Source organism: Mus pahari, chromosome X, assembly GCF_900095145.1.
Source record: "Mus pahari chromosome X, PAHARI_EIJ_v1.1, whole genome shotgun sequence".
NCBI lineage: Eukaryota > Metazoa > Chordata > Mammalia > Rodentia > Muridae > Mus > Mus pahari.
Window position 1 is genome coordinate 41,721,157 of NC_034613.1, and position 25,670 is coordinate 41,746,826.

General features: G+C 37.5%; 1 protein-coding gene across 6 annotated transcripts in view; it reads right to left on the reverse strand.

Moving 5' to 3' along the window:
- Positions 1-25,670, reverse strand: part of Mbnl3 (muscleblind like splicing regulator 3) — a 97,299-nt gene that overhangs the window by 39,672 nt on the left and 31,957 nt on the right. For 3 of the 6 annotated variants that reach the window (XM_029534235.1, XM_029534234.1, XM_029534236.1), the window contains exon 2: positions 15,102-15,348. The exons of the other annotated variants lie outside the window; for them this stretch is intronic. In XM_029534235.1, the coding sequence (XP_029390095.1) occupies positions 15,102-15,278 (177 nt within the window). In that variant the 5' untranslated portion in view covers positions 15,279-15,348. The remainder of the gene's footprint in view (positions 1-15,101; positions 15,349-25,670) is intronic. 6 annotated transcript variants of the gene reach the window in all.

Below are 25,670 nucleotides of genomic sequence, written 5' to 3' on the forward strand. Positions count from 1 at the left end.
CAAACACTGATCAAAGTGTTATAAACACATTATTTCATTGGCTCTTCCTAGTGGAGAGAATTGAAATATAAAAGGAAGGAAGTGCCCAGACTGACAGAGATAACAAAAGTATGGACTTCAACCTAGGTGCTTTATCCTAGCTACAGGTCACATTTTAAAGACCAAGACACCTTAACTGCCTTCAACTACTTTAGTAGAGCTAAACTGAGGATAGATAATTTCACAGTTCCACTAGCTGAATCTCCACATTCCCTCTAGCAAGGAGTGAATATTAACTGATATTAGTTATAGTCAGAAACTATTTAAAATACAAATATATGTAGAGTGAGAGATATTTTATTAAGTGCACAGATATTAAGGGTGACTAGAAAATAGACAAGGTAACTGAATGTTAAATATAGTTTTTCTCGGGTGTCTCCGCTGAATAGGACTTGCTGTCATGCCTGATGACCATAGTTAGATCTCTGGCACCCACACTATAGGAGAGAACTGACTCTTGCAAGTCGTACTATGACCCTCACATACACATTAGAGCATACATGTGCACAAGGACATACAGATAAATAAATAAATGTAATTAAAAACTAGTTTTTATATAGTGCAGTAAATATTGGTGTGCAAGTATTCCTATAGTATGCTGACTTGAGTCTTTTTGTATATGCCTTGCCTTGTCTTTGGTCTGTTGAGAAGTCCTTTTACTGCATTCACTAATGGCTGTAGCAGTTCACTCTGCCTCTAGGAGAGTTTGTTCCTCTTGATTGCCCTCAGCACAGCACCTGTTTCCTTGATGAAAACAACTCCAAACTGGAAGGGATGTGATCTCAAGGAAATTTTAATTTGTGTATCAGATGGCAAAGAACATTGAACAATTTTTCAAATAATTATTGACTATTTAAGTCCTTCCTTTGAGAAATGGACCATGCTGGGGGAGGAAGAGATTGAAAAGGGAGGGGCAGAGGGAAACAAGAGAGGATAAGGGAGTCCAGGCAACCTGGAATCAGATGGAAGGACTATCTATGGGAGCAAAGGGGCTCAGCAGGGGGGTGGAGACTAGAAGAGGACAAGGAGAGAAAACAAATTTTATATATATATATATATATATATATATATATATATATATATATATATATGAAAATGTCAAAAGGAAACCCATTATCCTATAACCTCTATAATCTCTTTCAAAGCATGCACTCCAGGTTCAGAAAAAAAAATTAAGGTGGAGAATGGTAGAGGAAGACATTGGATATCACCTTCTGGCCTCCACACGGATATGCATGTACTCATCCAAAACACACACACACACACACACACACACACACACACAGGTTTAAAAGAGAGGGGGCCCGAAAACATGAAGCAACTATCCAGTGACTGAAATAAAAAAAAAAGAAAGTCTTTTCTCCGTCAGACAAATCATGAATGGTTTCTTGTTAGTGCAAAGGATAAAGCAATGAGAAGATTGTGTATTAACAGTAAAGAAGAAGAACAGATAAAATTGAGGGGGGGGGGATAGTGGTAGGATGGGAAAGGGATTGGAGGGGAGAGAGGGAATTGCTTGATGAAGATATGTCATACACATGTGTGAAGTGCTCAAATAAAAACCTTTGTACCCCCGCAAAAAATAGATTGTAAAAGAAGATGCTAATTGTTAAAATACCAATGGTTATATACAGCAAAGGGATTTTAAATATTATACTAAGTAGGTAAGTAATAAAAGTTGAATCTCATTTTAAATTTGGTTATAAAAGAGTCAGTTCATTTCCCATATTTTCTATCAACAAGCCAATCTTTTGGAAGCTAAATTGACTCATAAAAATAATAATGTAAAGATGCTTAAACACACATGTATATCATATGTATGATATATACACATGCATATATCATATGTAAATACACACAAATATAACAAACACGCCAATTTTGTCCTCACATTTGCTGCTTATAAAATTTTGTATCTGTTTTTTGCATGTTTCACAATACTGACAATAGAGCTTTGGAGGTATGGAAACTCACTACCCTTTCTAAAGCATTATAACAGACACATGGCTAAGATCATTTTCCTTCATTTCACTTTCACATATTTATCCATCAATATGCTAATCGCCTATATAATAGTCCATGAGAACTTTCTATATGATCCAAAAAAATAAAGTTCTATGATCAAAGAATTTTAAGAAATGTTAGGTTATAAAACACTGGGAAGAACAAGGCACAATCGTAAAGATTCTGCAGCACTGAAGAATTATTTTGAATTGTTACATTTTTTTCCTCTAAACTAAGGCCTTTCAAATATTCATGTTCATCAGAATCACTAGTAGGGTTTCTTGAAAACAGATGGCCAAGCCTACTCTTTTATTGTCTTCTTCAGCAGCTGTAGGACACAGCAAAAGAACATACATCAAGTGCCCAGATAAAGATGGTCTGCCACCATACTTTTTGTGCACCTCTGCTCTCAGGGAATACTGTTCTATTTATCAAACAGTAGATTTAGCTCTCTACCACGCATCTTTTCCTGTTGCTGATAATTCTATTTCTAAAAGGCCACAGGGAAGAGTTGCCCATTTTTCCTCCATGACTCTGACATCAGTAATGGTGCTAGCAGTGATGTACGCAAAAGCCAACGTAGATCACTAAAACGAAAGATGAGGCTTTTCAAAGTTACTAGGAAATGAATTCATTTTCTGATTACAAAAATAGGGCTATTAGTTATAATGGCAAGTAAGTACATGAGAGCTCTGGTTCCATGGTGAGCATATTTGCTCTCCAACCTTTGCCAGAGTGTTTTTCTGAGTGTTTGCTAAGGACTCAAATGGAATTGAAAAAAAAAAAAAAACCTCCCCCCAGTTTGCCTTAAATTCATTCCTTCACTGGCTGCAGAAGCTCTAGTCATTTGAAAACATTACTCCTCCTCTTCATCCCTCAGAAACACATATCTGGAAAATATGAGGTAAAAGCATTTTCTTGCTTTTACCTCAAAACAAACAACCCAGTGCTAAGTACAGTGTCTCAATATGGATAACTAAAGCTGAAGATCAGCAGATTCCCAACTTTCAAAGCAAGTACTGGATACAAAGTTCATCTGTAACCTTGGTGACAAGATCCTGAGAGGTCCCTGGCTGGCCAGTCCAGCTGAAACTGCTAACTTCTGGTTCAAGAAAAGACCCTGTCTCCAGGCGATAAGGCAGAGAGAACTAGAGAAAGACATCTAAAGTCCTCCTCTGGCCTCTGTATGTGCATACATGGGCTTATTTGTATACATTCACTATGCACACAAGTGTACACACACATACAACATCTCCTCTCCTACATAGTGCTGGTAAAGCCCTAAGAGCCTTATACTACGGCTGTTGTACATTCTCAGTCGCCCTCTTTCACATAATGAAGAAAATACCAACACCCATTCGACAATTTGCACGTATATTTCTTTTGCCATTTTATATTAAGATTAGTTGCAGTTGCACTGACTGCATTTCTTCTTCACTTTTCCTTTAGACTGAAAAATACTTATACTGAATGTATGCCACACATTATGATGTGATTTGTGTATAAATGAGATTGTATCACTGGAAACCGCTTTTTAACCTGAGATCTCTAGTTCTCAATATTGGAATGTTCCCAGTCTAAATGAAGTTGTCTAAGAACTTAACAAACTAAAAACAAAACAAAACAAAAAGGCAACTGAGACCCAGCAGCAGATTCTCCCCATGCTGACCTGCTCTGTTTCCACTCAGACAGCTACATTCATCTACAGATTTTGAAAGGGACCAAGAAGAAAGGTATTTTTCCAATAGAATCATCACATTAGTCCTGAAGAGTAAACTTGACGCAGTAGGGATAACAGGATACTCTTTTAAAATGGATAAATATATCAAATATCCCAAATCTAGAGGAAAGTTCATGACTGGGCCCCAAATGTAAGATAGAGCTTTCAGATAACCGTAAGAAAGTAGGAAAACATATTGAATTGCCTTGCTTTCTCCCTGATCAAGGAAACCATTCAATACTACACTTATCATGGAAGGTCAGCTTCATCTCTCTCCAAGTTACAGAGCCTAAGGAAAAGTAGAGGGAACACTGGGACTTGAAGCCCATTGAGGACTTAGGAATATAGCAGAGATAGCAAAGGTGACCAGAATGACTCTGGATAGCTGAGAAGGAGAAAGAGCGAGTTTTATGGGGAGACTTGGAATTTCCCTGACATATCTCTCAAAACACAGAATAGATGTCCCATGACATCAAAACAAGGCATAAAATTTGAAGAAAAGAGCCTTGATTCTTTTGACAGGTCAGTTGTCTATTAGCACATTCAAATCACAGTTATGGAAGTCATTGTCAAAGCTGACTTCAGCTGAATGCTACTAAATACGTCAAATACTTTATTTTCTTCTTTGTCAAAACATTTAAAAAAATATTCCTGGAACTTGACTCTGTCTGTCTGTCCTTCTGTTGTTATTTGTGTGTTTTGTGACGGGGTCTCATGTAGCCCAGGCTGAACAGGAACTGATTATACAGCCACAGAAGACTGAGTTTTTGATGCTTCTCTCTCCAACCACCAAATTCAGGGATCACAGACCCTAGCCACCATGCTCATCTTTCCTGTTTTTGAAAGAAAGCAGAGTCAGCTGCCTAAACTGGCTCATATCTGGGTTACTGAGGATTTCACAGGGCTCAGAATATTCTCCTTTGAATACCGGACATTGCTATCCAGGAACAGTCATAAACATGGGGAGAGTGCAAAAGATTGTACTGACTTAAAAAATTCAAAACTATAATTCATATGCCTGCCTAGATACCCTCCATAAAATTATATTTTCAGACTATACTCTTAGTACTTTTCTATTTCTTTTCAAAGCAGAGTCTTTCTACTAAATTGTAGTTATTGAGGATTTTTTAAAAAGTGTTTGCATGGCTTCCCTGAATTACAATTTTTCTTTGCCTTTATGGTCAGACTCCAAGAAATAAGAATGATCTCATTATCATTAATCCTAATTCTAATAATACTTTAATTGATGAGCTACCTTGTGCTAAACATTTTAATACAAAGTTATGTTTAAATTTTGCTAGATTATCACACAAGGTTTTTTAAAAAAAATAATAGTTCATGGTAGCCAGACAGAAAAACACTGAAGGTACCAATATAAGGTAAAAGTACACAAAATGCAACATTTATAGAATATCCAACAACATTTGAATAAAGAACAGGTCTATGATTCTGAGGGATAGAATTCCATTTGCACAAATCTGTAGTTTATTAGCCTTCAAATCTAGGCTAAATGTCATTGAGTAAAGAAAGTTGGTGATAATTTTATAAAAGTTTCATCCATAAGATGTTTGTTTCACTGAACAAGTGCATTTAGTTTAAAGGCACTATTACTTTCTAGTCACAAAAAGTTATAATAGTAAGATAGCACCTATCACAAAATAAATAAAATAACAGACTGGGAGATCTTTACTAAAGCTTCATTTAAACATTTTTTTTTTTTGACATGGGCTCTCAGTAGGTACCTCAGGCTGGGCTCAAATGAGTGATTCTTCTTTCTCAAGCTCTCATTGCTAGGACTGCAGGTGTGTGCCACTACAGCCAGTCTAAAATATATGGTGTGTGTGTGTGTGTGGTACATGTGTGCACAGGTTTGGAGGGATCCACATATGCATGCAAGTATGTAGAGGGCATAAGTAGATGCTAAGCGTCCTTCTGTATCATGTTTTTCTTTTTTCTTTTGGAAAGGATCCTCACTGAATTTGGAATTCACTAGAGACCACCCATTCTCCACCTACAGTCCTGGGATTCCAAGCATGTGCACCTGGCTTTTTAGGTGGGAGCTGAGTATCCCAACTCGGGTCTTCATGCTTGCAGAGTAAGCACCTTGACAATTCAACCATCCATTGATTTCCCACTCGGATTTTCTTTAATTAAACATTAGTTCCTTTGTGTATGGGAGTTTTGTCTGGATGGATGTCTGTGCACCACATTTGTACCTGGTGCTTTACAGAGGACAGGTGAGGGTGTCAGATCCCCTGGAACTGGAATTACAAATGGTTGTGGATGCCAGAAACTGAACCCAGGTCTTCTGCAAGACTAGCTAGTAGTCTTATCTACAGAGAAATACTACTAGAGCCCCAGCATCAAAACTTTCCTACATGGTTATCACTGAAAACTATGTTAAAATATTAGTGTGACAACCCAATGATATTCAATTAAGTCTTTACTTTTAAAAGATTCAGGAACTGCAAATTCATCCAAGCAATCTAATTTCAAGTTGAACACGTGACTTATGGGGCTACAACAGATTGATAAATATGTACCCAAAGGTGATGGCATTCTCTTACCACTGCCATGACCTGATTCAAACACACACACACACACACACACACACACACACACACACACACACGTCATTTAAAAAGTACCCTAGATTTCTCACAGCTACAAAATAAATCTTAGAGTCCTAACTCTGTACTGTCTCCATGTGTGCTGAAGACAGAATTCAGAGCCTTATGCATGCTAGGCAAGCACTTTACCACAGTCACATTCTCTTTGTGGCTCACTGAATTTTAAGCCCACTCCTCTCCAAACTTAACACTCAGACACACCTGCATCCCCCTTCTGACTTTGCTTAGCTTATCCCTTCTGCCAGAATATCTGTCTATCCCTTCTTCAAAGAATGCTTCAAACACCACTTCTTCCATGTCTGTGTCTTTCACCTCTACAGCTGGACATAATCCCAGTCCTGTCCTTCCTGTGGACTCTTTTAACTGTGAGATAATAAATGGCTTATGTCACATGACAGCGCCGCCTTATACTAAGACATCAAGTAGGAGTTACATCTTCCATAATTTTGTGTACTGAGCCTAATCAGTGTCTAATTAAGATGTTTCAATAAATGTTTGTTAAACAAATCATGTCTTTGGGAATTGAATTCATATAGAACTTCTAATGGATATAACAGGACTTTCAGCATTAAATAACCCCTGACATTTATACAAATTCTGTTAACAAACCACAAATAGTCCTCCAAAGTCCTGCAGCCCCAGCCCTTTGAAGGGACTTCCATATAAGGTACCTTTTTGGCTATTAAAAAATGAAAAAAACAAGAAATTGAAAAAAATGCAAACTATGCTATCCGAGAAGCTCGAAAAATGTAAGTTTACATAAGTGATGAGCATAAACATTCACTAAACACCCCCCAACTTCTGCCATTAGGTATTTTGAAATCTTTGAAGCAAGAACACAGTGTTCCTGGAGATGCTAGGAATCCTCAAATTGGAATGTCAGTGTTCCTATCGTTCACAAACAGGCCCATGGACAACAGTGAGGACAATGTGACAATGTATCTTAAAACAATCTCATCTCTGGGTAAAACGTTAGGGATAGTACAGTGCTGCCCACACAATGTATTTCAGGGCATAAAACAAAGCTAGATAAAGAGTGTGAAGTCCTCTGTATTTCCAGCACTTGGAACGGGCAGGAGGGCTCAGACTTAGAGGTCACTCAGGGCATTTCGAGGGTGGGGAGGCGAGAGTGGGTGGGTGGGTGGGTTGGGGGAACACTCTCATAGAAGTAGGGAAGGGGGTGGGATATGGGGTTTCGAGGGGGAGAGATCGGGAAAGGGGATAATATTTGAAATGTAAATAAAGAAAATATCCAATAAAAAGAAAGGCAAAGAAAACATGGGGCACAACAACAGCTCACCAGTAGAGCTGGTAGCTAGCAGACATTTGGTCTTTCAATTCGATTCCCAGCAATGCAAAAAGGCAGCAACACACTCTGTACATGTTTGTATGTAGAAGAGTTAGAATATCGCTACTATGTAGTTTGTCAGCAAATTGTGGCTGGCACACAAGATATATCTTGGTTAGGAGAATGTGCTGTATTTAACACAGTTATATTTCTATGGGTTCTACACTTTCAAACTTAGGGATGATTTTCACAGTTTGGAAACCACCCTCACTATGCTTAGCCAGAAGATTATGGGCAGGTGCAAAGGTTAATTTTTTTTTAAAGATTTATTTATTATATGTAAGTACACTGTAGCTGTCTTCAGACACTCCAGAAGAGGGAGTCAGATCTCGTTACGGATGGTTGTGAGCCACCATGTGGTTGCTGGGATTTGAACTCAGGAACTTCGGAAGAGCAATCGGGTGCTCTTACCCACTGAGCCATCTCACCAGCCCGCAAAGGTTAATTTTTATACCAACTTTTAGTGTGTTGACAATCAATTTCAGCAGGAAAAAATATTCATTGACGATAGAAAACATCCAGTTGAAGACATATATACATTTAATAAAGTCATAGCTAGAAAACTATTTCTAATGATGTATCCTATAGCCATATGTTCTTTAACCAAATAACAGATTACTCATGACAGTAAATAGTACTGCACAAATGTATCATAAAATATGTAAATGATTTATTCTATTTCTAGTGATCACGTGGTTAATTGCAGATAAGGGAGATCATTTAGAAAATCAAACACTGACAAAGAGAGCAACATCAAGACAACACAAAGCAGAACTTAAATATATGTGTAATTACATCTGCCAGTAAACTTGACCTTGGGTAAAGTAACTGTCAGTATAAGGATAAAAACACTGAAACATGCCAGGCATGCTGGCCACTCCTTTAATCCCAGCACTCAGGAGGCAGAGACAGTGGATTTCTGTGAGTTCCAGAACAGCCATGGATACATAGAAAGAAGTTCTCTAAAATTAATTAACTAGTTAATCAAATAAATTAATAATACTAAAAGAAAAACCAAACAATGCCAAAACATCAAAGAGGATTACAAATCCAGATTATACATCACTAATCGCTAAAACAAATTTTAAAAATCCAAACATTAATTATATAGTTCAATACACACAAGGAAATGAAAAGATAATGACATCAGACATCTATGATTCCTCTGAAACATGTAAGTCTGTAAGCTGAACTAGAGTTCTAAGGTTTTTTTTTCCATTCTGAGGCTAAACAGCTACTCTAATATTTCCAGGGGATTGGTGACAGCTATCACCAGCTAGCCAGTGCACTTTACTAGTAAGTACATAACAACATTAGAGAGTATTATGAAAAATCAGCCACCAATCTGGTTAACTAACCCAACAATGCAGGGTTTGGGGGAAAGAATGGACAGAGACAACTCAGTGTTTTGGTGCTTGGGAATTGAGAAAACTATCAGCAGAATGTTAGATTGTAACAGTGTAAATAAAGGTATCTCCTTTTTGCTCTCCATTTTGGAACAAACAGTCTAAATGATTAACAATAACCTAAGAGTATTTAATTGCTTAGCGCTCATTCTCTGGTTTGGGTGATTCTGTCATGTGTGGGGTGCAGGCTGCTAACACTTAGGGGAATGTAAGTCTGAAAGCTGAAGATCAAATGACATGGGATTTAGAGAAAGAATGTTACTTGAAGGATGGTACAGGCAGAAAGTCTACCTCTTGGGGGAAAATGAGAAGTCAGTAAATGATATTCTGGATACAAAGTAATGTTCCTAAAAAAACCTCCCTCCAAGTTTCAAATGTAAATAAGTTACCTGGTACCCACAGTTCACAAAAACATGGTTTAGAAAAGGACAGTATTTTCAGTGACTTCATATGCTAACAGAAACAAAATTATTTCTATATTGCCCTAACAGGGAAGAGTTTCTTCATAACCAAGGAGCTGACATAACACACAGTTTAATTTCAGATTTTCAAGTGTCTCCTATCACATGGGAATGGTATAATCAAAATTGCAATTAGCAATTAAACTGTGTGTTATGTCAGGTAACTTATTTACTCTAGTTGACTTTACTTAAAATGTTGTTTTATAGGACCATAGTTCAAAGCCATTTCTCTCCCACCTTGCAGCCAAATTGTAATTGGGCACCTGGTGGAACAAACAGTCTAAATGATTAACAATAACCTAAGAGTATTAGACATTATTGCTCATATCAGTAATCTCAGCACTTGAGAGACTGAGTCAGAATTGTCAAGAATTAGAGACTAGTCTTGGCTGCTTCTAAGATCCTGTCTTAACACATAACCCCAGAAAAAGAACTAAGCTTGAACCATAAAATTTACTTTAAATAGCCCTTTGATATTTCTCCATTTTTCTTCTCAGTTGTAATAAAGACTCAAATCATCAAGTTCTTCCGATAACTTTGTAGGGATCTTGGGAAATTAACTTTCTCTTACTACTTCTTCAGTTTCCTCACATAGAAATGGTAAAGGGTTTTAATTGAATAGTTTTTCAGCAGCCAAAATTCCTCATTTCCTAGTTTTGTTTTAAATTCTATGGACACAAAACTTCCTTAAACTAATTATCTCAACTGCTGAGCCTTTGGAGACCAGTTGGAGAAACTGAAGTCAAGTCCTTTCCTTAGGAGGTTTGCTTAGCGCTCATTCTCTGGTTTGGGTGATTCTGTCATGTGTGGGGTACAGGCTGCTAACACTTAGGGGAATCTGCTGGAGGGTATACAGGGAATGCATCTATTATTTTTGCAACTTCTCTCTAAATCTAAATTTATTTCAAACAAAAAGTTCAAAGAATCTGAGGATGTTAGGGTGCTAATCAAGAGTCCAGTTTTCATTCAAATGAGATTTTTAAAAATATTCCTCAAAAGACTATATAAATGAAGGTATATTCTTTTTAAGGGAAATATCCAAGATATTTTAAGTAAAACATTATGTTTCATGACTCTCAGAAAGACAGGCTTGATAGTGCAAGCAACCCTCTCTGCTGGAGTTCATAAATGGCACTATATCTTGTGTAATCCTTGGAGCTCTGGTCAGAGTCTGGTGTCTGGCAAGCTGTACCTAAGCAAATGTGCAGAAGCAAATATACAGTCAAAATAGTCTTTATTGTATGGGGCTGGAGTTCAGACTCAGGGCCTTGACTATGCTGGGCAAATAACCACTGTGCTACAGTCTCAGCTCCCAAATACTTAAGTTAATTTTAGGCTACTGAGAACTGCTGTGATTAGTGGCTCTCAAATATAGAACATATGAATCCTACAGCCAATTACTACCTACAAGCATATTGATATTTATATATAATATGTTTTATTTTTCATAGTATCATTATGCTTAAAGTTGGATGATGTTATTTACATTACTCTCCCAGTTCCTGTCATTTAAGATTATATATGGATTAACGTAATTATCCTCTGACTATGACTGCTGAGGCTTAACTAGCATGCAGTTGTCAAACCACCCAAAGTGCAGATTAGGACAGGTAGATGATTGCTGTCAATGTGCTATAATGCAATACATTTATGTATTTGGAGTAGAGCAGGTAGATGATCAAGAATAGAGTGGGAGGTTCAAGATATGCCTGATATTTTTGATGCAGAGTAAGCAGGTGGCTATGAAAACAATCACAAACATATAGTCTTTTGTTAAATCTACAGGGAATTCATTCTAAATGTCAATCGAAATCAATGCCAGCACGTAATACCAAGGAATCAGTATAGGATGGGTTAATCAATGCCTCAGGGAAGTTTGAACTAAATGTACTAAGAAGACAAGGCAACTGAGTCATAAACAGCTGCATAGTAACAAGACACAAGACTTTTCTGTGTAGCTGATAATTCATTTACAGGCATCACAAACTAGATTCCCATCTGAGAATGGTGCAGCGTTCATGTAGTTATTGGTGCAGCCCTTCAGCACAATGCACAATCAATCCATTCTGATCACCTTTCCTATTTTCATGACCTCCCCTCATTACGAGGGGACAATAGGACAGTGTCTATTGTGCTTATAATGTAGGCAAAGAACTATCATTTCTTTGAGTAGCTAGTACTAATGGAACACACGCACACACACACACACGCATACAACACTCATGCACACACATATTCACACTCATGCATGTGTGACTCAAAAAACCCCAACAGCCTACAAATCATCAAACGATTGCTCATTTAACCACTGATGAAAAAAAAAAACAGTACACAGATAAATTCAATGTTGCTTCAATTATACAAATTCAAGAGGAACAACGAATGTGTTGGCAATAATTAAGGCACGTTCTCTGTCTGCTGTGAATATGATAGGAGTACAGCAGCATAGGTCAATTACCCTGATCTCAGGATAGCTTTCATGCATATCTTGGATAAGAAGCAATACAAAAGAAAGAAAGAAAGAAAGAAATACAAAGCTTTTATGCAGATATGGGACTCTGATGAATGTGCTATCTAAATGGCAAATTAAATAGTTATATAAAAGCCTTTGTATATTTGAAATATTTAATTTTCATGAAAAGAAATTAAAACTGTAGGAATTATGTAAATCATTTTTATTTAGTCTGACTGATCATCAAGAAATTAACACAATGCCTGAATTTAAGAGCAATGGATCCAAAAGAGAATATAGCATATGAAAATAATTAAGTGATTTACTTATTATTGTCCTCAATGTGTTTACCTTATAGTAAGCATTCTTTTGCCTTTAATAGAAACACTGACATGAAGTCTATAAAAGATTATAGAGATGTGTATCTCCCTCATTCTATGATGCCTAGAAAGACAGATTCTTTAGACCATGATGAATTCCCTATCACAGAGTAAACCACAGAACACTGATATATATGTAAACTGTAAAACTAAAATCACCCTCACCACAATGGATTTGGGCACATGAGCTTGCAGCGTTAAGTAATAAATTCTACCTAAATGGAACCCTTTTTAATAGCTCCTAAAACTAACACTCCATTAATTGTAAGAAGTTAACCTTATACTTGACTCACTTTGTACTTATACTTTTGTTTCTTGTTTGTGTTGTCTCTTTGGAATCTCTGCAGACATTGTGAAAGCCAGGTAGTGAAGGTATTATGCATTTATTAAAGACAAACTAATTCAAGGTTTGAGAGACAAAGAAGCTGGAAGATCGGATTAATAAGGCTGGAACTATATTCCAGATCTCCAGAAGCAAGATGAGAAAGGGCCTAGTACAATGCCTGGACTTGCATGTGCCCAGGGTGAAAGGTGCCATGACTTAACAAGCTCAACACACATCCCAGTCCTGTCCCAATAAACTGAAACAAATACACAGAAAACGACTGTAGATACAGCATGAAGTGAACAATGAAGAAACGTTTTTTCTGAGAGAGGATCTCACTATGTTGCTCTCGCTGGCCTGAAACTTCCCAGCTGTAGACCAGGCTGGCTTTGAACTCAATATAGAATCACCTGCTTCTGCCCACTGAGTTCTGGGAAAAAATGTGTGTGCCACCAGGCTTAGCCAAAAAGATAACCTTTTTAGTTATTAGATCTGCTTCAAATAAAAGCAGTTCAGAGTTTTTCAATGTTGGTACTACCCTTTGTTTTACCATAATGAGATTCCATAACTCGAATGGTCCACATAAAAACTAGCAACCAAGAAGTAAGCAAAACTTCATAATTTTTAGTTGAACATCCCTAATTTGAAAAACTAAAAAGTTCCAAAATCCAATGTTCTGAGCACCAGTATAATGTTATAATTGGAAAACACCATACACAACCTCATTTTGCATCAAACAATAGATGAACTAAAACACTGCATGAAAATGACGTATGGGTCCTGTATAGATTATATATAAAATATAAATGAATTCCCTGTTTGAAATTGGGTTCCATCCCAAGGTTATCTCATCATATACATGAAAATAACCCCAAATCTGAAGATGAAAATGGCCCCAAATCTGAAGAACTCTAAATTGTGAAGTACTTCTGGTCCCAATCATAAGAGTCATGCATCGCAAGCCATTTGAAAATGTACTGAGGAAAGCAGCATACAAAAAATGCACCTGTAGTAGCCAATACAGCAGCAAGCAATGACAATGTTAGTGGGGTAAAGTTGATCATTATGACAGTCACATAATATCACAGAATTTCTAAAAATTCTTGCTAAACCTATTTCATAGGCCTGTAATTTCAAAATTCATTTCAAATTCATGAGAGCAAATCTATTTGTTAAAACAAGACTCCACTCCCATGTTTTGCTTCTCTGGTATAATTTGGATATTCTTTTCCTTACATTAAATAAAACATGAAAACATTGAATAAAACATGAAAATGAATACATTCGCATGGTACACGATCATTTATGTCCTCCTGTATATAGCACCTGCCCTCATAGTTTGCTATACTTAAGCTTGACAAACGTGGCAGTAAGACTTTCTTAATACTTACAAATTAGAAGTTTTCAGTTGTGTGTTCAAGGAGAGGCATTAGTGAGGTTAGTTTTATAACAACATGCCTAATCTTCATAAACAGTGAGGTTTTAACTTACATGCTCCATCTGACTGGTGACTGCTCTTATATGGCATTTATATCTTACTAATGTGCAGAATAAGCTATATATACATATATGTATAATGTAATTCCTCAAAGGGTTTTTTTCCTCTGTTTCACAAGAATTTTGGTCACTGTACTGAAAACCATAATTCTACGAGCTGGAGAGATGGCTCAGTGATTAAGAACACTTGTTGCTCTTATAGAGGATCTAGGTTTGATTTCAAGAACCTACATGGTGGTTCACAACCATCAATAAGTCCAGTTCTGGGGCATCTGATGCCTTCTTCTGACCTCCAGTGGGTAACAAGCATACACATGTTAGACATATACACAAACAGGCAGAACATTCATAGTTAACACAAAATGAATAATTCTAATAAAATTTTAAAGTCTAAATTCTAGATAGAAATTAAAATCCTATGAGATGGTAAATCGGCTAGCTTGGTGGTAAATACCTGGAAGCCCAGTACTCAGAAGGCAGAGGCATAAGGGTTACTACAAACTCAAGGCTAGCCTGGTCTACATAGTAAGTTACAGACCAGACAAAGGTACATAGAGAGAACTTGTTTAAACTTCCGCAAGTTTACAATACCTCAGTCCTACAAAATTCCATGAGTTCTCCTTTTACAAGTATATCTATCTTGATAGTTGACCAGTATAATGAGTCTTCAACTGGCTTAGTTCAGCACACACAAAAAGGTATGCCTTGCCTTACACCAAATAATACATAATTTTATAATGTTATTATTACTTTTACTCTTTTCTAGCACATCTTCTTTTCAAATGTCTAGAAATCAACACATTGAAGCAATTATGTGCATTCACACACATGACACTCACCTTTAGTGAATCAAAACAGGCCACCACTCGGCCATTTTCCACATGGCAAACTCTTGGCGGATGGGCAAACCTGCACTCTGCATCAGCTCGAGAGCAAGCTCCTCTCTGAAATTCTCTACAGACTTCTAAAGTCAGCCACTTGGTATCACGGATTAGAGCTACATTGACAGGGGTCATACTGAGAGCAAACTGGCAATCAAGTGCACCCTCTTCAGAGAATAATATGACTGCAGATGGTTCAAGGAATCTAAAGAAATCAGAACCAAATGAGAAGTGAGAGCAGGTTGCTTTGGTGGAGTATTTGTTAGTACTTAGATTCTCACTAAAGTCAAGCCTGATCTGGTCAAACACTAAAAGCCACATAGTAAGTCAACATTGTATCAGAATAACCAAAAAACCAAATTAGAGACCAAGTCCTAAGAAGGCAACTAGAAAGGTTAAGACATTGAATGCTATATTTTGTTCCTTTGCTGAATTGGCTTCAAATAACTGGCAGACGTTCAAAAGAATCCTATGCTGTCTAGTTGGTGGTTTCAATTATTCTTACAAAAAGCATATGCTGCTGGCTGCCCTTCAATTTGTGGATGGTCTCCGATCGAGGAGAGAGAAGTCTATCTCCCCAATGCTTTGCTGTGAAGATTAAGTTTGGGAGGATGTTACAACCTAAAAATATAGCTTTGCAAAATCAAGGGGAGGAAAAAATGACTAAGAAAACTGAGAACGAGAGAAATAAATAAACGGGCAAGTTGCTGACAGTGAACTACAAGCAAGGCAGGTTGTGTAGGGGTAGGGATGGGGAGCGTATGTGGGGACAGGGCTTGGAAAGAGAGCTCTAGAGTAGAATCCAAGCAGCAGAGTTTTCAGAAAAGGCACTTTTCAGAACCTGCAAGAAAAAAATAAATGAAATTAGCTAAACCACTACAATGCTTCCTTTCACACTCTAGATTCTGAAAGAGATGTAACTAGTCTATGTATAACAGGAAGGAGCTACACAGACACTGCAAATTAGTACAGTCAGCTATAATCAATAAAAGGGCATTTCCCAGTGTAGTACAAAACTGGGCAACACCCCAGTCTCTTAAAAATGATCATTGTTTTTTTTGACACATTCAGGGTATCCTGCATTTTGGTGTCCATTATGCAGAAAATATGACAGCCCTTTACACATTCAATTTACTTGTGTGTGTCTGGTTTTTAGAGGCACCAAGAATCTGTCGTTAAACTAATCTCATCATGGCCAATTGCAGTCTCTATTATTTGCCCTCAAACCAGAACTCAGGAATGCATGTATGCATGGAAAACATATATGAAACACTCATGACACAACCAGCTGGAGACTCACTTCCTAGGAAGTGAAATCGGGGGTGGAAGTAGAAAATGTGCTTTCAATTTAAGAAAATTCCTTGAGCAGTTAGGACTGTTGTTCCTGGGTGTATTTCCCAGGCTATTTATTAGTTTTTATGAAAGGAAGATTTCAACACACACACAGGTAGGTGAGACAGAAAGCGCTGTTGAAGCAATATGTTAGGTATTATGCAGCTTGAAGATTTGCAATTAGCCCAGTGTCAACCAGCAACAGTGGCAAGCAACTCAGCCAAAAAGATGTATGCAAAGTTAATTTGCCAATGATATGCCATGTGTGCAACCGGAAGTAACAGCAAAACAGAAGTCAGCTCTAAGCGGCCAATAAAGCAACTACCTTGTTAACAGCATCCAAGGTGAACTTCAAACTCTTGGAAATCTTTCACTTATTTTCTTTTACACAATCAACCCCTTATTGGTTGTCTTTTCATGGTCCAGAGGAGATTCAAAATCACTGGACTGTTGAGTTACCATTGGGAATTTAAATGCCTCATCAATGCAATTAAGCTTATCTAGTCAATGGCAAACCATGGTTTTTTTCCCTCTGACTTCCTTCAGAGAAAGTTTTCTAAAATGTGTTGTAAATGACTTTGTTTTCTTATAGCTTACTGAACTAAGCTGGCATTTGACTAAAGACCTGGGATTACTGACGTCTTAGGAAGTATTACATTTCTCTCTCAGGAACAAACTAGTCTTCTTAATTTTACAACTGCTATAGTGAATTTTCTAGTCCCCCTCTGGAAAACTTAATAGCTAACTGCGAATGTGGAATTACAATTAATTACTCAACAATGGCTCTGGGAGCATCGTGTGGGCTTTCAACAGAAGCTCCAGGACTACTCTCACTGCTCTGGGGTCCCCTTCACATTGTGTTACACATACAGCCATGTTCTAAAGGTTTAAAGCTGTCAGGCAAATGGAAGAAATATGGTGCAGTGGTTTTGATAAACTTATGATTATTTCCACAACATGTTAGTGTTATAGAACCTAGCAATTGAGTGCTTCATTATATTATTACAAAAAGTTTGAAATTCTGGCAATGTTTACAGAAATATTATTTACAAATTCTGCAACTCAATGCCAACCATGCTGGCTCTAAATCACAAAGACCTGACTAATTGTGCACTTATAAATGAATAAATTGGACAGTATGTGAAATATTGCCTAATAAGGCCATAACTTATTTTTAAAAACTTTTTTAAGTGTAAAGTGGCACAGTAACTGCAGCAACAACAAAAATATATAAAGGAAAAAACAAGCAACTCTCCCGAGTAATGGGATTGGCGACTCCAAGTTTGATTGTATTCACCTTAGACATTACATCTCAGCACTGTTGGTTAACTAAGGTAATCTCCAAGAGCAAGTCCAGCTCACATATTCGAAGTGGCTTAGTATATTATGGAACGTACACTGTATAAGAGTGCTCTGCAGTGTATAAGTTTACATTAACATTTAATCTTGCAACTAAATCATGTATGTGAAAGAAAAACAACCACCAAAAAAGAAGACTATTTATAAGGGTCTGAACATAAATAGCAAAGATCTGGAGGAAGACTTTTCTACAGAGGCCTATCATGTAGAAACACAGATATGAATTATAATCTTTAATTCTGAAGCTACACAAATAAAAATATGCAACAGGAACTGGCCTCTAGGCATGCATTCTATGTAACATTAGGAGCGGGTTGGAGAACAGGGATTTTTTTTTCCTATGACCTTGGATAGGACCCAGGCCAATTCCTCGATATGGTTCTAGCCAATACATGTCTTCCTTCCTTCAGGGTGAAAACATTTAGGGAGCTGGCTCAGACGAAATGAGGTACAACAACCAAAGGACCTGGTGAGAGTCTGACTTTTTCTCTTGTGGTTGTACTAGAAAGACTGCACCAAAGACAGGCTTTGCTTATGTTCTTGAGGTCATCTAGCTTGGGCAGCAGGCAAACTTTAGCCTTGCTGCTTTATAGTCAAGCAACAGGAAGAGTTGGGCCTTTTCTGATATAGAGTCCTCCAGTGCAGAGCATGAAATTGGTGTGTTTGTTTGGTCTTTTCTGTATTGGAGTTTCCACATGCTAGGACTGTATTGATGTTTGGGGCTCTCTGGAAGACTGCAGTTTGTAGTTGTAGGGTTTGTTTGGAAGTGCTGAGAATGGAACGGTAGGACTTTCTCATGCTATCTCAAAATCCTCTAAACCACGAGTGATAACTCAAACATTCTGATGAAAGAAATGGAAGTCCTAAGGTTAAACCTCTGACTTGACATTACTAAGCTGTGAGTGCTAAAGCCATGACTTAAGGCAGTATCTTCTGAGTCCAAGCCTTCTGCACACATCTCCACAGAAGACGTTTATCTCCCCTGGGAATCTCAAGAGAGGAAAGCTACTCATTTTGTGGTATGGTTACGCTTCATTCACAGCATTCCATTCTTGCCTGGTGTGTATCATCCCTTTCATAATATCCCCAAGTTATGCTGAACCAACATGTACCAGTATCTGCGATGTGCCAGGCACGGTTGAGGATACTGATAAGATCTCTGGCTTTGTGGAATTTCTTATGTTCATTTAGATAAAGAACTAATTTAAGATCCAGAGAACTGGAAAGATTATATTAGAGAGTTGGTGAAGGGAGTAGACATTAAATATTGTGAATTCAACACAAGTTTCTAATTCACCATGAATGGAACACAAGGTACTATGACTTAATTAATGCACTTTAAATCCACTCTTAAACACTTGCACCGAAGTGAGACATGAAGAGAAATACTGAGGAATTATTCACACTAAGATTTATTGCTGCCTAGATTCCTCCTGGAGAGGATTCTATTGCTCTCATCTTACAGATGGCAAAATGGAGGCAAGGACAGTTAAGTAACTTGCACCACTTCACATAGCTAAGTAGGTTATAGAGCTGAGGTCCAAGCCAGGCAGTCTGACTCCATAGCCAGCCTTTTAAACCATATCAAAGCACTCTGTCGTTCTTATGGCAAAGATCACATTTTTTTTTAGTTATTCTAGCTGTCTGCATGATATACCTTTGCTCTGTCCAACTCCCCGACAGTAAAGAATATGGCTTCTCTGTTTTGTGCCTTTTATTTTGTCATCAGAATCTCAAGTACTTTTTTGCTTCTAAGGACTCCTAGTTAGAAGGATACTAAGGTGGCACAGTAATTTAACATTAGTCTATCAGCTGTACCTTGCTAGGATGGAACTTCATCACTACCTTGTGAGAATCAGAGTTATGTCTACCTCTCTAGGTTTTGAAAGCAATGGAACAGTGAATTTGAGTATTTTCTCACAGCTATAAACTTCAAAATAATGCTCATCTATAAGACCACTAGATAAAATATAAGGAGAGTATAAAAACTTATGGCACATACAATAAACTCACCAGGAAGTACATCTTTTGAAAAATACAGTTTTTTAAAGGATTCCTTTTATTTTTCATTAAAAAATTCTTTCTCCCTCGTCACTCCCTCCCCCAAAGTAGTGAGAACTACGTTCTGCTGATCTGATAGAAACAGGAAGTTATTCCAAAGGAGAAAAGCTCATTGCCAATAGGCACTATTGTCTCATTTGCCCACACGCTTCCAACCTACTCCTTTACGCTACTCCGTCTCGCCAAGTCAGTACACAGAGTAGAAGCATGACCAAAGCCTAGTATTTTCAACGCCCACAAAGATGCAATGGCTGAGGAAGCACTCCTTAAATTACTTTTCCAGGGCTCCAGAAAGAACAATGAATACAATGTTTGACTTCTTTCCATTTTAAGCTTCCCTTAACATCTGTATTACCTCTGAATTTCTTGTGGCCATTTATTTTGGCTTTACAAATCTTCAACACACCTGCCATGCCCTGCTTGAATTGGCAGACTGACAAGATTTTAAAAAGCCTTCAAAGTTTCAAGTTTGCTTCAGGTCCTTTGTTTTGGTTAATGGCTCAATAGTGCACCCTTTAGGGCGTATGGGAAATGCCTGGCAAGGCTGATGGAGACCATGATTTCACAAGTATCCTAGAGAACACTCAAGTCTTCTGTTCAGAGAAAGGAGACCATAAATGGAAGTACTTCACCCAGGTGAAGAACATTTTCAAAGATTGTTTTAAACCTTTGTTGACGTTTTCCACAGTAGCCCTAGATTAACATAAATCACATACCCTCCCCCCCCCCGTAAATAGCAGTTCAGTCTAGTTACTGTTTCACAAACCCGTTAAACGACCTACCCCAGTTTATATCTAGAGTCATGGAAGAAAAAATAGATGCAATGATTTCTTTTGATCATTACGGTTATAACAGGTGACCCTCATTTTGTCACATTGGTTTATCTTTTCATGAATTATTTTATACTTTAAAATATTTATTCATTCATTAGTGTCTGCACACATGCATGTAAATGTGGATGTGAGAAGACAAGTTTTGATAGCCAATCACTATCAGAGTATCAAGCTTGCATGGCAAGTGGTAAAACCACTGAGTTATCTCACTAATACTTAATTTTAAAAATAATTTCCACTGGTATTTTTCCTATAAGCCCTGCATTCAAAATAATAATAAAAACTACTAACTAATGTTTATTTTTCCCTTGAATATTTATAAACAGCCTAAGTACTTAGCTAATTCTTTTTTGTTTTGGAGTACTCAGGCCTAAACTCAGGTCCTCTAAGATGTTGTTATGTGTGCTACCATGAACCACATTATCTCTGGTCAAAAATGTGAGTGTCCTAAGAGTGATAATGTGTCAGGAAGATAGAGTGAGGCAGCATATAGTGATTCAGCCGCATAAAGAGATCCATCACTACACTTAGGAAGCATCCACAAGGGCCGCCCTGCCAAATACATCACAGTCTTACAGCAAATGAAGGCAGTCTCAGCCTTGATAGTTAGCATCCCTTCTTTAGTAGTAGCAGTTGTTAAAAAAACAAAACAACAACAACAAAAAAAACATCCAAACAACGGAAAACATACTGTGGCTAAAACTATTGGTAGAGTCACTGTCACTTACTTTAAAAATGTACCCTCATTTCAAAGACCAGAGCTGAACTTTGTAGCAGGCTATGAAACGGAGAGTGCTATGGAAATGAATTCTGTGGAAATGTCTATACAAGAGAGCTGACCCTTGTGTCTGAAGTTACTACTTCAAGAGGCTTCATATCACACACCTGATGAAAAGATGTGCCTATAAATCAGTCATTTAGGATTCATGTTGAGGGCAACAATGGCTGCTGTAGGAAAGAATGGAGCGTGAAGCATAGGGAGTACAAATTGAACACATTATTAAGTTCTCTATCTCGCTGTCTTCCTCCCAGGGCTCCTAAAATAGGAAATTGATATGTTCTTCCTATCCCAGAGTGATTTATACTAGATTGGCAAAACCAATTCTTCATAGAAAATTTCTTTAAGGAGAAATTTAGAACTTTAAATATTCCGACTTTTAAACACTTTAATTAAATGTTACATAAGTAGCCAATGGACTTGCTAATGCTAAACAAAGCTGTGTGACTACAATACACTCAGAAGAGAATCGGTTGCCCAGATAGGACAAGTTGTCTTCTAACTCCCAAGGTCAACTTGAAGATGCCCCAAAGGAAAGCTAGTAAGTAAAATAGGGTTCAAGATTTGATTTTTATTATGGGGGTGGGGGTGTGCATGTGAATGCAGTGTCCTCAGAAGCCAGAAGAGGGAGTCCGAGGCCAGAAGCGGGAGGCGGGTCCCCTGAAGCTGGAGTATCAGGGCAGGATATGGGAACTAAAATCCCCACCCCCCACAGGAGCAGTATGTGTCCTTAAGGGCTAATCCACCGCCGCTGTTCCCCAAAGGCTTTAATACTATGAGGTTGGAAAGCAACCTCTGAACTCTGTGATTTAAATTGTCTTTCAAGGATAAACAGTTTTGTAGGTCTGGGTACATGGCTCAGTGATAGAGTACTTTGCCAGGCATGTGTGAGGACCTGGGTACATCTCCAGGATTAGAAGGAAAGGAGGGAGGGGGAAAGAATAAAGACTAGAGAAGCAACAGCAAAATCGTTCTGTGAACTTTATCATTTTCAGCTCCCATTTGCCTCAGTAATTTGGGAAATAACTTTTGTGCCTATATTTGTAAGGCATGATAACTAAACTCAGACTTCTGGTTTAAACAAGGGGTGTGGGAAATGAAGTACACGTCAAATATTCAAAATACTCCAAAGAACTGTAAATGGGCACCCAGTAGTTATCAGAGCCACGGAGAGATAAAGTAACCTATTAACCACTACAACCTTGAACAGAGACTCAAAAAGGTTCAGGCTGAGATACCTGAAGCTTTTGATGTACAAATGAGGAACTGACAACTTCATTATGCCTTGGCAGTCTGTGTTCCAAATAGGTGGGTGAACTCCATGGTATTGGTTTATTTGGTTTCTTTCACTAACAAATGAGATCTGTGTTGGAGCTTAATGCCTGGCTGTGGAGGAATTTCCACCTAGTGCTGACAACCAAAACAACAACAATAACAACAACAACAACATCATCATCATCATCAACAACAACAACAACAACTCGGATCCACCGCTTCGAAGCACCACAGGAAAGGCAACCCCTTCCTTCTAAGTTATAAGCACTTACTGACACTATCAGTAGGTCTATGCCTTCCACTAATGTCAGTGCAATTTCACTGACCCCTTCTTCCATTTCATTTTATATTCATTCCAAATCTGAAAATCTGGCATATTTCATATTTCCACTGTATTCTTACTTGTAAGAGTTCACTTTTTCCTACTACATTCTGGTCAGGAATATAAAACGTTTCTATACTAATTTGTCATCAAGTAGGATACTGGAAATTGTATTGAGTAAAAACTTCAAAAGTGAGTTTAGATTTCTCAAAATTGTCAATAAAACCTGAGGATTATTTTGCCTAGCACTCTACCACACATTCAAAAACTGGTATCTTAAAGAGTTGACATTTGTAGTTGTTAATAATAGTTAACACTGAGGAAATGGCTCAGTGGGCAAAGTACCTGCCTTGCAACATGAGGACCATATTTATGATCTTTACCCACACGAAGTTGAAAATGTAGATGTGTAGCCCCAGTACTGGAGAGAAATGGGTCTGAGACTGGAGGGTCTCTAGAGCTATTCGGCCAGTCAGCAGAGCCAACTAGTGAGCTCCAGATTCAGTATGAGTCTGTATTATAAAAATAAGGTAAGAAGTGATCAGGAAAGATACCAGATCTCAAGCTCCAACCCCACATGCATACATATACATGTACACATGCACATACCCATACAAACACATGCACTACAAGCACACATAATGCCATAAAATCAAGAATAGTTCACATTTATAAAACTCTTGTGCCAGACAAGATATTGTTACAGTCACTAGCTGGATCAATTATCTCCAATACTTTCTAAGATGTGTACTGTTGAGAAATAATGTTAAAGTTTAATTTAAAAGCACAATCTCTCAGAAACTTAATTTCTAGACTTTGCACTAGTTTCATTGAGTTTTCCAACATTTAAATTTCTCAGAAACCATGAGATTGTCATGAACACCAAAAATAACCCCCAAGTTTTCAATTTTCTTCTCAGCTCATGTAATCACAGTATGAAAGCACATTATTCACTGGAATCCAGAGGGTTCTGATTGCTTGTAATGTGGAGGGCCTATCTTCTCATGCATAGCTAGCGAATATGTTTGAAAATGCATCACACAATGGGCTTTAAAATCACAATCAAGAGAACATGTGGTCTAGAAATCTGGTATCCAGCTGGAGAGCGGAAGCACAATAGCCTTTGGGCCTAGTAAATCTCTTTCTCAGTAACACAATTTATTGACCTCAAAATAGCTATCGAAACCAAAGCAAACACTTTGAACCAAACTTTAGGAATTGTGAAAAAACTATAAAGTTATAATATTACAACAAGATTGTCAGTACCTTCAAACACTCAACTCGTTTTTGTGGCTAACCACTTAACTTTCTATATTAAAACCTGGAATATGTACATCATTCAGAGAGAGAAAAATAAGAAAAAAAAAGATTCTGACAATTGTTGAGAAAATCTAAGTGAGAACCTTTGAAGAAAGCAGGTATTTGAAATCAAAACTCAAGGTGCTGGAAGGACAGATCAGTGATCAAGAGTATACTGGCTTCTTTCCCAAGGACCCAGCACCTACGTGGCAACTCAAAATCATCTATAAGGCCAGTCTCAGGGGGATTCAGTGACATTTCTGGACTCCACAGGCATCACACACACACATGTGGTGCACAGACATGCTTGCAGACAAAACACCCATACACATTAAATAAATAAAAAAATGTAAAATACAAAGAAAATAAAGCTCAAAAGAAATGTTGAAATTGAACCAATTAGAGAGTCTGTACACCAAGTGTCAATGAGTAAGAACAGGCATATAGATTACAAAGTATCCTAAAATTTATGTATAGAAAAGACATGAATGTGGGAAAAAGCATTTGTATGGAGAAACCAGTTTGACTGTGCTGGAAAGTAAGGGTAATTAAAAAGTATTTAACTATGTATACAAATGTCAAAAAATATTTTTAAAAACACAAATAAACTGCCATAAATAAAATCAGAATAAGTGGTGAGGACAAAGGGTGTGAAGAGGGTCTTAAATAAAATACTGAATTCAATGGAGTATTTCTATTTATGTGGAGGTGAGGGAAATATCTAACGAAGCAGATAAAAACTCATGCTAAGGCTACCACGCTTCATGCTTTTAATGATTTATAGTAGTCTATGTAGGGGATATAAGGCGATAAGGAAATTACGGTTAACATTACATAGCATCTACATTACTAAGTACTAAATGAGCTAACTGATTAAATTTGACAGCTATACAATATATACATGAAGAAAAATGCCTAGATTCTATTTAATGGAACAGTATAGTCCCAGAAAAGGTCAAAAAGGGCAAAGCATGATAACACATAGTTTTAGTCTAACACTCTGGAAGTAGAGGCAGGTTGATTCTGTGAGTTCAAGGTGATCCTGGTCTACATAAGTGTCTTCCAGGCCAGTTAAGGTTACATAGTGAGACCTTGTCTCAAGAAAAGTAAAGAAAAGAAAAGAAAAGAAAAGAAAAGAAAAGAAAAGAAAAGAAAAGAAAAGAAAAGAGAAAAAGAAAAAGAAAAAGAAAAAGAAAAAGAAAAAGAAAAAGAAAAAGGAGAAAACCACAAAGGTTCTTGGTAACCACAAACTTCAATTTACATGAAGA